Source organism: Musa acuminata, chromosome BXJ1-2, assembly GCF_036884655.1.
Source record: "Musa acuminata AAA Group cultivar baxijiao chromosome BXJ1-2, Cavendish_Baxijiao_AAA, whole genome shotgun sequence".
Classification (NCBI taxonomy): Eukaryota; Viridiplantae; Streptophyta; class Magnoliopsida; order Zingiberales; family Musaceae; genus Musa; species Musa acuminata.
Window position 1 is genome coordinate 32,263,456 of NC_088328.1, and position 16,960 is coordinate 32,280,415.

Genomic DNA, 16,960 nt, shown 5'->3' on the forward strand with positions numbered 1-16,960 from the left:
AATAGATCTCAAGCTCAAGTTTGTGTAAACATGTTCTGCACACGATTTAATGTAATGCTTATGGAAAAAAAAATATGCTGATAATAAAAATGACAATGATCATCATGGACAATCCAGAAAATCCAACAAGCTAGTCTTGTAGTGTTACGTACTTTAATTCCTTTTTTCATACTGTATCGTCCTTTTCGAATTTAAGAAGAAAAATGCAAGATTTGGGTGGTGATAGATACATCAGCTCTACAATTTGTGTCTCTTGATGCTTTTTAAATATATGTTTTATTTTCTTTCCTAAAGCTTGTTGGTTTTGTCACAAGATTTTAGCCAAATCCAGATCCATTTGGGTATAGGTTTCTAATTTACAACTTGAAAATGAAAATTATTGGTTTGATTGACTTCTATCCTCTAAAAAGGAAAAGAAAAAAGAATATTCACAGGAACCAGAATAGTTCTTTTTGCTTCTTCATAGGCACATAAGACTCCTAGCAAGAGCAGAGAAGAAACAGAGTCTGTTCAATTGCATGTAAATAACTTACAAAGGTAGCAAAATGCATGGACACTCAAAAGAGAAGAAAAAAACAAGAGAGAAAAAGTATCTACACCAGAAACATCTCTCTATTTAATTGCTTTATTTGTTGATATTTACATGTGTGCCCTCCACAAGTTCTTCACCAGCAAGACTTGCACTTGAAAATCCAGCTCAGGCACCTACACCCCTGGAACAAGAAAAGGTCACTTTTAGATTGATTGTTAATAGCACACACCTCTTAAAAATCACTGCTTTCAAATGACTATAATGTTTGCCTGTCAGCTGAAACAAGAGAAAAATAACTGTGGTAAGTGCTTAAGAAGAAGACAGTTCTTGATGCAAGTCGCTCCTACATGAATGACCCGAGGTAGCCGACCCACCTTGCATTCATTGGGATCTTTCTTGTGTGTGTCTGACTCGATAGACAATTTTATGGGAGTACCAGGAGACTTCCGACTATCACCTATGACTTGGAAAACATCAGTATACTTCTCGGCAGATTCTGGATTCATCTCCCAATCCGCAAATGGTGGCACTATAACATCCCCCTCGGGCTATTATCCAGAAAGAAGCATTAGTCAATTAATACTTTGCAAGTAATGGAAAAGCTTATATAGGCATGCAAAACCAGGGAAAGAGATAAGAACATACATAATTTCCATAGCCTTGTTTTCGACGCTTCTTTCTAATTTTTCTTGTCGTGCCATCCGATGAAAACCCTTTTTCCTGTGAAGAAGTATTTACATCTTTTACGGCAAGTTTTGTTTCATTCTCATGTTGCGGATTAGCTGCATCTTTGGTGTGTCTATGTGCCGCATCCTGATTATGGACAGGAGGTGTGGCAATTTGACGAATACCATCATTTTTCCTTGCTGGTTTCATTTCCTGAAAACCGGGGACCTCTGAAGGTTTAGAGGCCTCAATGTTGAGACTTACCTTAACTGGTGCTTGTCCATCATGAGCATAAGCTTCTGAGTTTTTCGCAGAAACTTTCGGAACTCTATTCTTTACAGCTAGTCGGGAATGTCGTGTGTAAAGGACATCCTCTGAAGCATCATCCTGGTTGCTGAATACAGGTACATGAACTTGCCGTTGCTTGCAAATCATACGACAATGTCAATTTTACCATAGATAGATATAAGAACCTTTAGAAAGAGAAACAATATGATTAATCTTAATCAGATCAAAACAAATGGGAGATCAACCATCATGGTTACCCGAGTAATTAACACACAGAGAAACCATCCTACCTTGCAATAATAAAAATAACAGGATCCAGCATCTTTAATTTGGAAAGATCATTTAATCCTTGTTTATATAGCACATCTATCACCGCTGCTAGATTGTCTAGCTACAGCTTACTTCATTGAAAATGATAACTAATCAAAAAGAGTTTAAATGAGGCCCTCACCAAAGGTTTTAATTATCAAAATCTTTTGCTTCCTCTCTAAGTTGCTAATCATGCTACACATGTCATACCTGAAGTCTATATGATCTCTATCTGACTCTTATCTTAGCTTCATTTTGGTATTTGGTCAAAGAACAAATAAAAGTTTATGACTCTGTTCATTTGTCCATCTTCACCTGAATATTTGCAAAGGCTGTATGTAGCAAATCAATCTCATGCAGTTTATATCACTCAGAATCAACCCTTGAGATTAAATATTACTCATAATGATTCTGGTCCAAATATGAGCAGGTAATGATTAGTGAAAATATAAACTAATATGCATAAGCTGACTTTGTGATTATTGTTCAAATATTGCTACATATATTCCACCTCTTTTGCTCTAAATTTGTCAAAACAGAAGAATCCTTGCCCATATCCCTTCTCAATTTTCAGAAACAACCATATATGGACCATAAAGAAATAGTATCTGCTTCAAATTTCAGAGTACTCATTTGCTCAAATCTCATGTCTACAGTTCAATGTCAAGGTGCCAAATTTTCCTCCTAAAATAAACTCATGCACCTTGAAACCACCAGACATACCCAAAATTCACCTCAACTCTCTTCACGGCCATTCATTCACCCAGGAAGCAAACAGCAGGTGAGAGGAAGAATAGGAGAGAAGAAAATGTTTAAACATGCTTCCAAGTTCGAATCCTATCAGTCCATTCAAGCTCAAGGCAGACAAATTTAACCACTCCAAGTATCATTTTCGTATATGATGAGAGCTAAACCGGCAATTAGATCCGCTATAACTTATACCAGAAACAAAAAAGGGGAAAACGAAGAAAATAAACCTAATTCCGATTCATAGAATTTCTCAAAATCTGATACCACAGGCGATGAATCGTCAGAAGATCACCCAAAAGAAGTAAAAGAAGTCCGTTTTTATAGCACCGAGCATGCCCAAGATTCCTACTTTCTCGATAATAATCATATCTGACATCCAAAAACACCCGGGAAGTCGATTGACTCACCGCCATTCGAAGCTTCGATTCCTCCAACCAGAGAGCGAATCCTGGAAAGCGTCAAAGGCGCCGCCTTTCCACCTTGCACGCGCTCTTCGCTTCCTCCCTCTCTCCCTCCCTCCCTCCCTCACCCGATACAGGCGAAGAGAGATTCGGAATCGAGTGAGAAGGTGGCGTCGGGAAGGAGGTGAAGACGGACGTATAAAATACCATTGACGAGCGCCAGTTTGCTGCTGCGCATTTGAAGTCTTCCCACCGAGTAGGGGTCCCTGGGGAATCGCGAAGGACATGGGAAACACGATTCCCGGAACTTGGGTGTTGGCCGGCCGAGAGGAGCCAGCGTTTCTGTTTCTGCTTGTTGCAGAAAACAAAAACAAGTTTGCTGGTTATTGCTCTCAAAGAATGGAAATAATTTCTCGACATAACTGATGAGTAGATACAAAATTGCATTTCTGCGTCCTCGAAATCAATAATAATAATAATATTATTATTATTATCATCATCATTTATGATGCAAATTTAGCTTCGTTCGAGCATCCAACATCGACAACAAAAATGAATTCATTTCCTACGCACTCGGTTTTTGTTTCGCAACAAAGATAAGAAACAGGATAAAGCGAAATGAACATGATAAAAACGCTTACGGTCGGTCAACTCCCGATTCAACACACTTTCACGATAACATTTCGATGGTTCTTATTATATTCTCCCGAATCATAGTGTTATTATTTAGTTACATCATCAAGAAATGACTATTCCAATGAAAAGTCAATCCACATGTTTGACTCTTTCCACTGTGATGCTTAAATCCAAACGAGTGAGGTGATCACAGTTGTCTTCCCAACAATTCCATATGTTGTATATCTCATGGATTAGTTGAACACCTTTTGGTGCCTTTAATTTAGTGATGTTGCTAATAAGGTGATTAGTCAGCACAAGTTTGTTTGTTGCCACTTACCACTTGTGTTTATTTATGTTAATGACTAAAACAAAGCCATCTATGATGAAGATAGATTTGCTTGTCACAGACCAAAAGTCTTCGATGTGCATAAGTTATTTGTCTTTGCAAAAGAAAAGGGTAGAATGGATTTCTTCCACACTTTTTCTTCTCTCTTCCACTATTTTCTATTTTTTATTTTGGGTTGAATTTGGAAGACTTCTCTCTCATTTAGATTTTCATTCATGATAAATTTTTTTTTTTTTATTATTATAGATGATAAAAATTTAAAATATTTTTCTTATAATAAAAGAAAAAAAATAAAGTGGAGAATTTTTGGTAACATTTATCTTATTTTATTGATTATTTATTATATCCAATTTGACTCAGCAGGTCAGTCTACCTGGGGCCCGGAGATGGGCCCCAAAGTGGGACCCACTGAAGCTCTATGGCTATCTCCAATCGTGAGGCAGGTTGGTGAGCGGGTGAGTGGGCAAAAGGGGCCCGAAACAAGATTCATTTTAAATCATTCCTCCAATCACATCTTGACACGATAGCATGGAATAGTCGTCTAACCGGTACCGGCGGCACAACAAACAGGCTTCCTCCGCCCGCGCTTGTGAGCCTCCCCACCCCGAAAGCCCCTTCGTCGGTCGTTATCGGTTCGATCTTGTCGGACGCTCTTTGGCGTCTCGTCTCCGATTCCCCGCCCCATCCGGCATCTGCTTTCGAGTAGCAATGACTACGATGGCCGCGGTTTCGGTGGCTCTGCCCGAAGTGAAGCTCTTCGATCGATGGGGCTTTGATGGTCTTGAGGTAGGCTTCAGCTTCTTCTTATCGAGGGTTGTTGATGCTTCCTTTTGCGGTGATGTAGAAAGATGATGAAAGGTCTTACCTTTCGTTTAAAATAGGAACGAGGGAGGAACGAATTGTCATTTTGCAACACTGTCTATATCTTGTAATCCGGGGATGGGTTCCCAAGATCGGATTTGGGGTAGCTGCAACTGTGTCTCTGAGTTTTTAATTGGCATAAATTGAGTATTTTTTTGGTTAGGATAATGTTTGAGACGGCTGAGGGAGATTAGGTCGATTCTTATAGGAACATTTTAGGCAACATTCGATGTGTAAGAGTTTGTTAGTAGCCGTCTGATGCTTTGTCAGATTGTGAGATTGCCTAATCAACAAGAAAATATCATATATATCAAAATGATTGCATAAGGTAATCGATCTCAAAAACTTATCTGTTTTCAGCATTGCAAAATCACAATCCTGTGCTTGTATCTACAAAGCCAAGTAGTGTAAGTGATGCCAAGGATACCACCTGTTTGTTTGTTTGTTTGTTTGTTTACTCAGTGGATCAAGTGAAGATGCCAGCAGAATTGGTTCTGCTGGTGTTGTAAGACGCCAAGCAGTTGATATATCTTCATTGAGGGGGAGTGAATCAAGCATTATACCTTCTCATGGCAGGTGCTAGAGATAGTGCCTTTAGGAACATCAAGACAATTGCTGAATCAATGTATGGTTGATGAACTTATCAATTGCTGAATCACTTCACGCCTTGGTCTCTAGTTGTAGCATCGAGTCATTGCATGTTACATGTTATGATTTGACACAAGTACATCGGTCAAACTATCTCTAAAAGTTTCTGGTCTCTTGACAGTTATGCAATCAAAAAGAAGGATGAGATTGAATGTGCCGCCAAGGCAAATCTCTAAGGGAAGAGAGAGATTTTAGTCATGCTGTTACCATATAATGTTGAAGTTCGGCTTTACTTGTGCCGTTACGGTCCCAAGTTCTTATGATACAAAGAGTAGTAGCTCTATAGTAGGTTCTTCTGGTGTTTAGTTCTCTTCACACATTTTCTTTTCATTCTGAGAATCTGCTATTACATAACACTTAAATTGTTGCTTGATATGCAACAGTGAGTGAAAAACAGCAGAACTTCTGAGTTTGCAGGATAATCCTCTTGCCCCCATTTCTTCATGTGGAGTGAACCTCAGATAGCTAATTTTTCTTATGGATTATGGTACTGGTTTTGACTAAAATAACTTCACTATTGGTGCTCCTTTCTTATGGATATGTGCCCTCCGTACCTGCTGTAGGGACCCAAGAGCCTCTGCTTGCCTTCTACATGCTGCTATTTTATCAATTGCAACATCCCCATAAGGTCTTTTGGTTCTTCATATTCATCCCCAGGTATGCAGCTGCTTTGGGTGCCATTATTGAACACTTCTTTGCCCTTTTCTCTGAAGTTTGCACAGGTAGTCACTGGTTACTGTGTTCTGGGAGTGCCAAATGAGAAGAATGTTTTACTTTTCCTTTTATTCTAGTTTATTCTTTCACTGATATTAATTTCTTTTGTGTGTTGCATTTACAGAGGTGAACTGCTAGAATGTTATATAAAGCGGTGCTTCTAATAGTGTTACATTAATTGTATTATATTAGTCAGCTCATCCAGTGAAAGACTTGGATGGGCTCGTTTAATGTTCTGATTTCTTCATGGTTTTTAACAGTTAAAATTAAGTTGAATTTTAAGCGGTGAATTGGTGACAGAAGAGTTTTTGAGTTAAGGGTGATGATTGCACTTGTCAATGAGCTAGCCATCCAGGAGTATTAGATGCGGATGGGAGTTGGACAGGGTCATTATAATCCTGTAGTTGTGCAGGAGTGCTGGTGATGTGGTTCTTGTGAGTGTCAGCCACTTGGGTAATTAATTATAGTGAAAAGAATAAAATCCCACTTGCTTCCAAATGATCTTAAATGAAGCACCAGCAGCTAGATATGCATCTACTGACTGTTCATTTACATTTTTATGGTCCATATGCATATAATTTGATAAGCTTCTTTTACTGTCTGTCTACTGTCTAACATTACCATATTCTTTCACTGCAGAGTATAAGCAGCGATCATACAGGTCTTGTACATAAAAAAGATTCCTCCAAAAACCTCAGCAAAAAGGAACACCTTGCTGTCCAGAAAGGCACAACACATCAGCCATGGAAACAACACAACCAAACCAATCCCTAATACTGAAGTAGGTTCTGCACTAATAATTAGCTGATGGATTCATAGTTTGTACTGATCCCATAGCTATACTTCCCTCATGAAACAACTACACCTGAACCACTATAGAAGATTGAGAGCCTGATATGGATGCTGCATGATTCTGTCTCCTTGTTTGTGCAGGCTGCAAAGTAAATGGAAGTCATCATCAGGAAATGCGTTGACAGAATGAAATGAATGGAGGAAGAAGGGAACAAGTTCAACCATGTTGGCAGATGTGTTCTCGTATGCTCTCTCGATCTCTCCTACAAGATCATTAATTGTAGGGCGTCCTTTGCTCGAACTGGCGACACAGAGAACGGCAATATTTAAGATGGACTTGAAAACTTCCAAATTTAGCTCTCCTTCAAGGCGCGGATCTACAAAATCTTCGAGTGGGCGTTTGCCTGCCGAGACATCCTTGGCCTGCATCATGCACCACAATAGAATTCAAACATGAAGATCTTGCTGAGACTTCTGGGGTATTACTATCGATTTGGTGGCTACCTTTCTTGTCAGAGTTTCTCGTGCTTTTGTGTCCAGTTCAATCACCTTACGCCCTGATAGAAGCTGCAATATGACTACACCGAAGCTGTAGATGTCACTGGCACAGGAGAGGTTTCCATGGGACATGTACTCCGGATCCATATAGCCAATGGTTCCTCTAACCTCTGTGAAGCATTTTGTTTCCTTCATTCCCACCATCCTCGCCAACCCAAAGTCCGAAAGCTTTGGCTCCATGTTGTCCATCAGCAGGATGTTTGCGAGCTGAAAACCATGTATCATCAATGAAAGACGATGAACTGATACAAAGTTATGGGTCAACTTCTCACCTTGATGTCTCTGTGAACGATACAGCCATCTGGGTGAGTGTGGAGAAACCTTAACGCAAGGGAACAGTCTCTTAGGATCTTCACCCTCTTCCCCCATGGAAGAAGAGCATCACTTCCTACAGGTATGCAAAATTTAGGTTTCTTCCATGCCTTAACATGATTGCAGAAAGAGAAGATAGCAAGTCAATTACTTAAGAGATTGTGTGCCAGGTTTCCATTAGAGCAGTACTCATAAACCAGATACTTATCCCCGTTCTCATCGCAGTAACCAAGGAGGGAGACCAGATTGGGATGACGAACTTTGGAGAGGCCTTCGACTTCTCTCGTGAAGGAGCCATTCATAGCAGTCTTGTAGAGGTGCTTGATTGCAACGAGCTGCCCGCTGGGAAGAATGCCTTGGTAGACTTGGCCTGCACTTCCAGTGCCGAGGCGTATTCTGCTGCTGCTGTAGTTTATGGCTTTCTCAATCTCTGCTTTGGAGAATCTGTAAAGACCAGACCATTTGCTTGCTACTTTCCCTGGTGCAGTAGTAGTGCCTTGAAAACATCTGTGTTAGTGTGATTGCTTGTGTAAGCATCGAGCTCAAATGCACAGGGAGAATACCTTTGTTGTGTTCACGAGTCCTTTTCCTAGCCTTGAACAAAGTAATGAGAAGAAACAATCCGATCAAACCCAGTAGTGTTCCGAGTATCACTTCCACGACATCTGGTAAGCATAACCATTTGAATCAGAAGATGCTGTTTAAAGTATTAGTAGGGGATCCATAGCAAATAACACTTACAGTTGCTATGTTTGCAGCTATCTGAGAAGACAACAAGAAAGTTCATCAATAGCAGAACTTGGAAGAATTGCAAGAAGTAAAATGACAACATGAGTAAGTCTATGAACACCATGCACAATGTTCTTTCCAGTGCTTCCATCATATCCATGTTTTTGTTCATGAGAATTGTAGTTTTTAGTACAAGGATTTACAGAAATTATGGAGTCCTCAACGTTGTTCTAGAGGATCTTAAACGTTGATATGAATTCAATAACTCATCAGCTAACCTTTTCCATTTCTTTCAGGATGAGAACAATCTGCACTTTACCTGAATCCATTGCTGCCAAGCACCGGTAGTAGCCATCAGTCCAAGTATCATCTCTGGGCCTATTTGAAGCGATTGCTGCTACGGTGACAACGCTACAAATTGCTTTCTGCGTGTCATTATCCTTAACTTCGAGATGTTCAACAATCTTCTCTATCATGTTTGAGATCTCATAGGTGCAGTTACCACACTGATTGATGAAACTTGGCACATCAAACCGTGAACAACTCGTGATGACAGAATCAAATTGCTGGCCATAATTACTCCTAATGGAAGCGAGACTGAGGTTTGAACAACTGCCATTATCTTGATGTAACAAATCAAATTTACATGAATCTATAGAGAGATTATATTGCATGTTAAAGCGAGATGTGCAGTTATCCCATTGCTGTTTGTCGAGAAGGATTGCTTGGGCTTGTGAGGCCGAACGAGCTAGAGCTTTTGAGAAGAAGTATAGGACACTGCGACAGCATTGGGTGGTTCTCACATTGTCCCAAACCATCACTTCATGATCATCAGGGTGAACGCATTCCCCGACCGGTTGATAAGGGAATGCATCAAAGTCCAGAGTGCAAGCTGATGTCAAGAACAACAAGTCAGTAAAGAGAACTACAGAAGCACTTGAATTAGGCAAACAAAAGCAGATCATCGGCAATAGAGGATTAAAACTACACTGTACTGCCAAAGACCTGTTGAATTTGTTGAGCTGAGGAAGAGGGAGAGGATTGTGAGAAGCACTGCAACAGCCTTCATCCTTGTTTAGGAAGTTGTTTCTGGAGATGGAATTAAAAGAGGGAATGACGTGCATGCTTTGATTTAGCTGTGTCATCGAGGGGATCGCTAATCCTCATTGTTTAATGCACAAGATCTGTTGATTTCTTCCCTGAAGCTTTGATGTAAACGACTTGATTTGGATGTGTTTGGACTGATACAAGATGGTTGAAAGAGACACATTTGGCTTCAACCTGCTAATACTAAAGTTCAAGGTGTGCAAACTTAATTTTTATTTGGTGCTTCTTCCAGACGAGCAGCACAGCCAGTCAATGATGTCATGCAATGCGTTGCATAAATGCTCGAGTGTGAATTTTTATTATTATTTATTTATTTATTATTCTTATTTATAAGCTTTGATTTTGGATGCATCCGACCTTATCCAAGAGAATATAACTTGAGATGTAAGAGCGACGGAACATAAAACACTTGATGAGAATTTAAATCCTCAACCTACTTGAGATGAGATGTAAGAGCGACGAAACATAAAACACTCGATGAGAATTTAAACCCTCAACCTACGACAATAAGATCCGAATTAAGTTTACCCAAAAGAATATCTTAAATTATCATTAGAATCTTAAAAAAAAATTTACTATGAATTAGAAACTTTGATGAAATGAAATCTAATGCATGAGTCTACAATCAATATATAACACGATAAAACATATAAATAAGAAAATAAATCTTTTTCTTTTAATATTTCCTTTCAAGCTGACATATGTGTACGACACTCAATAATGTCACCATCACCATCATAAAATAGCAAAGCTTTCCATTGCTTTTACTTGGAGGATTTGTTAGCCTTGAGATCTGTGCCCATATAATAAATGTTTCCAAGGAATGTCTCTTGATTTAATGATTTAGGTCATAAAATCATGCAATATTATCAGACTATATTTGACATTAACATTATGACGAAGTAACCAATACAACATCTCCAAGAACAATAAAAGAAAAAGCATGCAAAAGAATCCCTCATGCACTGAGCAGTTTAAACATGCATGCATGTGTTGTGCTCAAACTTTTCGGAGTGTTCGAACCATGCTATCTATCTGGTAATGGAAGCCAGGATGTGTGTTCTTGTCAGACTTCCACTTCCCTGCTCTGGTCATTGCTATCACTTCTCGGGCCAATCCTGAATGCCTTTGACAGGAGACGCAGTGTCTGTGTCTTCAATATCATCTTCCCTGCAGAAAACAATACGAGAGAGAGAGAGAGAGAGAGAGAGAGAGAGAACGCATGTTGCAGCAGCATCACGAGAAATATAGACCAACTCACTGCCTAATCATTAAAACCTCAGCCACCATGATTCTTTCTGCCATTATTGTTCTCGATGGCACCCTCTGATTCAGAACAGGGAACTGTGGGGGGAAACCCCCACCGATACTCCCACTTCTTCCCACAGGAGTTGTCTACGAACATGACCTAATCATCAAGGCTCCTTTTAGCTTTTGAGGCCCCTCTCTCTCTCTCTCTCTCTCTCCATCATCCAGGGATATTAAACCTACACAACACATGGGTCTATGCATTTCAATGATTGTAGTCCATGTTATCCATCACAGTGCAGGAGAGCATCCACAAAGATTTATTGGAGCCACATACATGCACCTGAAGTGGAGCATCTTTGAATGAGTTCTATCAGAGATTGATACACCAATGTTGGATCTTGACCAGATTTATTTACTTTATCCTTCCTATATGATATTGATTGATATCATGGTTATTATTTTTTAGTATCAGACTCAAAGATTTATCGGATCGATAGATATATATCGATCTATGTCGATGTACCGACATAAGATATTTCCCTAGTAAATATTCATTCATATGAAGAGATAGATAAATGAGGTGGCTACTGTATCCAACCTGTTCTAGTGATATTTCCCTAGGAAATGAGATTTGATGGTTCTCTGTGTCACAGCATCGTTCCAAAAGAAAGTGAGAAGTCCCAAGTCGATGGCAACAACGCTATGCACAAGCCACAGAAATCAAATCGAGCGCCTACGCAATGACAGCAATGTGCATAGCTCATGATCAACAAAAGGCTTCACCGGGAACGAGGACAAAAGAGACTCTTGTCCTCTGCCTCATTAACACTGTCCATGATATGATCGGGCAAGGAATGCCATCAAAGAAACCTGCAGTGATGGGGAACTCCGAGAGACATGGACTCCTTCCTCAGCTGGATTCACGCGACCGAGGAGAAGGGAGTGCTCGTCATCGTCATCCACCCCGAAGGATAAACATGTTTCGTGCCTCCTCGAATGGTTTTGCCTGGATCACTCGTGGCTCCCGATGAGAGGATTCAGTCGTAGAACAGCTCGCTACCGCACTCGGGAACCTATCGCATGTGTACTGAACGAACACTGCACCGGTAGCTCCTCAGGAAGAACAAAATGGGCATGTCCAATTTATAGTTTTAGTAAGATTTTTCATGTATCATCATCTTCTATCTATCTATCTATCTTTTTTCCTTTTTTTTTGCATCAGTAATACTAGTTTTAGTAAGTTATCTACTGTTGTTCTAAGCAAAGGAATGCCATGAACATGTTCGTCACCTTACCTTCTCACAACACATGCTATGCACCTGTGTTTGCAATGTGGCCACAATTTCTTGGATTTGTTTCACTAATTTATGGAGTTTTCTCCCCCCCCATGCATTTGACCTTAATTAATTATGGTTTTTTTTTGTTTACTGATTAATTGCTATCTTTACTCAGTGGGCGTGTCCTTTAAGAAAAAGTAAGTTGAGGACTTTGTTTATGTCTTGCTTCTTCTCTAATCAATTGGTATCATTACACAGTGGATTTGTCCTTGTAAGATGCAATGTCCCTTTTGTCAGTCTTCTCTCTCTCTCTCTCTCTCTCTCTCTCTCTCTCTCTCTCTCTCTCTCTCTCCCTCTCTCTTGTGAAAGCATGAACAAAGGGGGCATAGGCATTTAGTGGTCAAAGCTATCATTCTTTTGTGCTCTTTGATGCCCCAAAACACTCCTTGGAAGTAGCAAATGGTCAATAATTATTACACCCTTTACTTGGAACCCCAATGATTGCAAGCTCTCACCCAATCCAGCTATAATTATAATTATGTATGTATATGTAGGATTAAGTTGGAGGAGAATTGATTGAGATTTGGGAATCAACCCATCATATCAAGTGCATTGTGATGGAATTGTTTCAAGAACAGATATATTTGCAGGAAAAGACAAGGGTAAATTTCTTTTCAATCAATATATATATATATATATATATATATATATATATATATATATATATATATATATATATATATATATATATATATATATATATATATATATATTTGATGGTTCTTCATGGCAATCACTTGCCAACAAATCTCAATGTGCATCACAAGGATTGTTGACGGGAATGTCATTTGTGTTCCCATTGGAATCTACTTTTCATGTTCAAATCAGGAAATTAAAGTTTTGGATATTTTATGACTTGTCTGTCGTCTCCTAAAGTAGTCATTTTTTTAAATAAAAATAAAAATATTTATTTATAAAATGTTTTGACTTCCGCCACTTAAAGGATACGAATGCTATTATGTGGCGGATATAATTGCCAAACAAATCATTCTTTTTTTACCCAAGTATGGTCATTATAGTTTTAATTATTTGCTAATTTTATTGCTAGCCTAAATAATAATTTTTTAAAAACTAAAATTTTGATGAGACACAAACAAAAAAAAAAGTATAAATTAAGAGAAATAGGTGAATTTTAAAAAAAATTTCCCACGAAATGTTTTAACTTTGAAATTTTGTTATAGAACACTCCAAGTTACATGAAAAGATCATTTTACTCTTGCCTTCATCGAACATTATCGTCTCTGGCCTACATCGCAACCCTCGTGTGAGAGTTGTCGTCATCGTTCACAACCCTAACCCCGAGCTGACTCCATTTATCATGCATGAACACTCCACGATCAGTTAGTCACCCTCGCCTCACCCATGAGCCATCACGTGATGAAGGGGCATGAGAGTTATCGTTACCTCGGTAAATCTCATTGGTCATCTGGCCCCCTCCTTCCTCATGCAAGAGTTAAAAGATAAAATAATTATTTATAAAAAAAATATATTCTGCGAAAAAAAAATTAAAATTTAGACGCTAAGCGAAAAATAATCATTTTCGCACGATGGGAGTCCTCTTTCGATATATATTCTCCTCTTATCCTCACCTCTTTCTCCGACTTCATCGATTCTTTGGTGTCGAGACCAACAATAAGGGATCGAGAAAGCTAAAATATCTCGTCATCACCACCGCCACCACCACTCACCCATCCTGTCTTCTTCCCCTCTCCTCCTCTTCTCGACCTTTAACTTTGCTCCTCTCTCTCTCTCTCTCTTCAAACACCTTTTGGGCTGCTCAATTCTCTTAAAAACCCATCTTTTATTGTTTTGATGAGCTTTTCGGCTCGATTGTACCATCCGGAAATGGAAAAGGAGGCGTTCTGGGGCCTAAACTGGCAGTCCACCGACCCCAAGGTGCCGCCGGAGTTGAATTCCGGCACTGCCGCCGCTGCCCTGCTGCCGCAGCGCCTCCTCAGCCTCAATTGGAACCAGCCGATGAGCTGCGACGCTGGTTTCGAGTCGGCCGTCAGCTCCGCCGTCGTCGGCCAGACTGGGAGCATCTGCAACTCTGGCGAAATCTCGCCGAGTTCTCGGCGCCGTGGCGCCAGCAATTCTTGTTACAGCTCGCCTCTGAATTCCCCTCCAAAGCTCAACGGCAGAGGAGCGCTCCCGATGCCGATAAATCCAATGCCGGGCGCCCATTCCGTGCCGTTCGCCGCCGAACCGTGGTTTGCGGATGGGGCCGCGATGCTGTCTAACTATGGAGGCGGGAGCTCCGCGGGTTTCCCGGGCCAGTTCGGGCTCCCGGTGATCCCTGCCAATCTTTCGAGGGTTTCGAGTAGCAAGTCTCTGAAGACGGGCACTGGATCTGGCATGGGAGCTCCGGAGAAAGGGAGCGATGCAGGGATGCTGGGCCCTGCCCGAATGGAGATGGAGATGATGACTAAGCTTGGTGGATCTTCGACGCCGGCGGATTCGGAGCCCGGCAACGGGCAGGAGGAGTCATCGGTGTCGTCCTTGCGAGGCGTCACGGACAGCAATGCCAGGAAAAGGAAGGCAGCTGCAAAAGGGAAAGGAAAGGAGGCATCTTTATCTTATGCTGCCACCGACCCGTTTACTGTATGATAAAATGTCTCTCCACGCTGCTGCTTTCGGCAATGTTCGTGGTAATTCCGTCTTCCAGGATTGTAAAGCTTGAAAATTTTGCTAAATGCAGATGACAGAGGAGGAGAACTCCGATGCAAAGAGATCGAAACCGGGCGAAGCAAATGGTAAGATGAAGACCGAGCAGAATGGAGATCCTGGCCGGAAACAGCCACCGGAGCCTCCGAAGGACTATATCCACGTAAGGGCGAGAAGAGGACAAGCCACCGATGCTCATAGCCTTGCCGAGAGGGTAGGAAGAACAATCGGTCACAGTTCATCGGCATGTACTGCTACTAGCTTCAGAATTTCCAATTTTTGATTTCATGACTGCCTCATTTCACCAGGTTAGAAGAGAAAAGATCAGTAAGAGGATGAAGTTCCTGCAAGATCTTGTGCCTGGTTGCAACAAGGTATAACCTTGTCACTTTTTCGTTAGTTTCGGAGGCCTCAGATCATGAAGCCCCGGTTCGAGTGATCGATCCTAACAACTGTATGAACTGTAGGTGACCGGCAAAGCTGTAATGCTTGATGAGATCATAAATTACGTGCAGTCGTTGCAGCGGCAAGTCGAGGTATCGACGTCGTACATGGATTTAGCTTTGCATAACTTGTAATCTGGAATTGGATCTGAATTCTAATTTTCCGATTTCAGTTCCTGTCCATGAAGCTGGCCACACTGAATCCCCAGCTAGACGACATGGAAAGTATCCTCTCAAAAGATGTAAGCTTTCAGAGTCTCCTTGATTCTACTTCCGTCAGAGCTCATCAGCTAAAGCTATGCCTGCCTTCTTAATTTGGCTGCTGGATGTGAACTCAGATGTTTCAGGCACGCGGACTGATGCCGCAGCCAGTTTATCCGGCGGAGATGACGAGCGCAGCAGTTTCAAATGTGCACCAGCCTCAGGCAACCCCTGGCCAGAGCATCGTGACCTCTCTCCTCGAAGCACAGTTCTCCTTAAATCCATTGGAATCCTCCTTGCACCAGTCTCAAAGTCTGCAACTGGTTCCCCTGGATGGATTCACAGTTGCTTCCTCTCAGGTAAACGATGCAGCCATAACATCGAGGAGTGCCTTAAAAGTGAGCCTTTGCGACGAATAACATGTTATCTCTTTCAGCTCGGGGAATTTTGGGAGGATGACCTGCAGAGTGTCGCTCAGGTTGGGTATGGACGGGACCAAAAACCTGCATTCTCCTCGCAAAGCTACCCTGGTAAGCGCAATGGAACACCGATCTTTGATTAACCATGTTATTAAGCTGGATCTGATGCATCATCATCCTCTGATGCAGGTCACATGAAGATTGAACTCTGATAGCTTCATTTCCTCCCGGAAAAGAAGCCTCTGTATATAACCGAGACATCACATCGGATCAGCATCGTGAAGTTTCTTCGGATGACCAGTAGGTCTGAGCAACATAATTTAGGTGAAGACTTCATCTTGAAGCACAAGTAAGATTGTAATGGAGGAATTCATTATGATGACGTGGTTTTGTACTACGACGAGTACTATCGATTGATTTATGAGTCAATGAAGTTGTTCCCATTCTTGTTTGCGACGAGGAATCCCACGTCTTCTCCGTCTTACCCATGCGACTTGGGCCACCTAACAGTAAAAGCATTACTCGTTCCCGGTTCTTCCATGACTAGTGACTTGTCGAGGTTGTTTACTGTGTCGATACAAGATAGACCATCCTGTCATGATAAGAACAGCATCGAAATTGACCAGACTGGCAAACTCTTTCGAGTTTGTCATGGATCAATCGAAGCCGAAAAGTCATCGTTCGGATGTCTGCTTCAGTTTATAGCTTTACAGTTCATCCAAGGAAGAAGAAGGATGGAACTGCAGCAAACCGGTGGATTAGATGCATTCCGGCAAAAGTAGGGCATCTCCTCTTGGATGAGATGCCAATCGAACCAACCATCACCAGATTTCTAGTTGCTTTTGATCTACGTAATGGTTACCTCCTCAAGAGCATTCACGGCGGACGTGGATCTCACGGTGATGGTCCAAAGAAGGAGAGGGTGTCGGGACTGTGGGGTCGATACGATGTTTGGCTGGTCCAGTAAGCTGCCGTCGATGGCGTCCTCTTCCCCCTCCCCCCACTTCCGACTCC

General features: G+C 41.2%; 2 protein-coding genes and 1 long non-coding RNA gene across 4 annotated transcripts; 2 read left to right on the forward strand and 1 right to left on the reverse strand.

The window, feature by feature from the left end:
• Nucleotides 1–467: 467 nt before the first annotated feature.
• On the reverse strand, nt 468–3,197 carry LOC103976787 (uncharacterized). 2 transcript variants are annotated; one of them, XM_009392109.3, is made up of 5 exons: nt 2,953–3,197; nt 1,463–1,621; nt 1,178–1,252; nt 907–1,080; nt 468–713 (listed from the first exon to the last, which is right to left on the reverse strand). In XM_009392109.3, exons 1-5 carry the CDS (start codon nt 2,956–2,958, stop codon nt 666–668), a joined length of 462 nt encoding a protein of 153 aa, XP_009390384.2. In that variant the 5' UTR covers nt 2,959–3,197; the 3' UTR covers nt 468–665. The 2 variants fall into 2 exon arrangements, with proteins under 2 accessions (XP_009390384.2, XP_064966650.1); XM_065110578.1 differs by having other exon boundaries at nt 529–713; nt 1,178–1,621; nt 2,953–3,090.
• A 3,214-nt stretch (nt 3,198–6,411) lies between these two features.
• Nucleotides 6,412–8,439, forward strand: LOC135613562 (uncharacterized). The gene is made up of 3 exons (XR_010487336.1): nt 6,412–6,914; nt 7,067–7,877; nt 8,021–8,439. It is a non-coding gene; the product is annotated as an uncharacterized LOC135613562 (long non-coding RNA).
• A 5,454-nt stretch (nt 8,440–13,893) lies between these two features.
• On the forward strand, nt 13,894–16,402 carry LOC103976785 (transcription factor bHLH77). The gene is made up of 8 exons (XM_009392108.3): nt 13,894–14,820; nt 14,918–15,097; nt 15,192–15,257; nt 15,351–15,419; nt 15,500–15,568; nt 15,665–15,886; nt 15,964–16,057; nt 16,136–16,402. Exons 1-8 carry the CDS (start codon nt 14,032–14,034, stop codon nt 16,156–16,158), a joined length of 1,512 nt encoding a protein of 503 aa, XP_009390383.2. The 5' UTR covers nt 13,894–14,031; the 3' UTR covers nt 16,159–16,402.
• The last annotated feature ends 558 nt before the right edge of the window (nt 16,403–16,960 follow it).

Coding starts and splice junctions, on each gene's coding strand:
- LOC103976787 (XM_065110578.1), bottom strand. Junction 1,081..1,177: donor AACAAGGCTATGGAAATTAT/GTATGTTCTTAT, acceptor TCTGGATAATAG/CCCGAGGGGGATGTTATAGT. Junction 714..906: donor AAGATCCCAATGAATGCAAG/GTGGGTCGGCTA, acceptor TTCTTGTTCCAG/GGGTGTAGGTGCCTGAGCTG.
- LOC103976785 (XM_009392108.3), top strand. CDS start 14,032: ATGAGCTTTTCGGCTCGATTGTACCATCCGGAAATGGAAAAGGAGGCG. Junction 15,258..15,350: donor TTGTGCCTGGTTGCAACAAG/GTATAACCTTGT, acceptor TATGAACTGTAG/GTGACCGGCAAAGCTGTAAT. Junction 16,058..16,135: donor CTCCTCGCAAAGCTACCCTG/GTAAGCGCAATG, acceptor CCTCTGATGCAG/GTCACATGAAGATTGAACTC.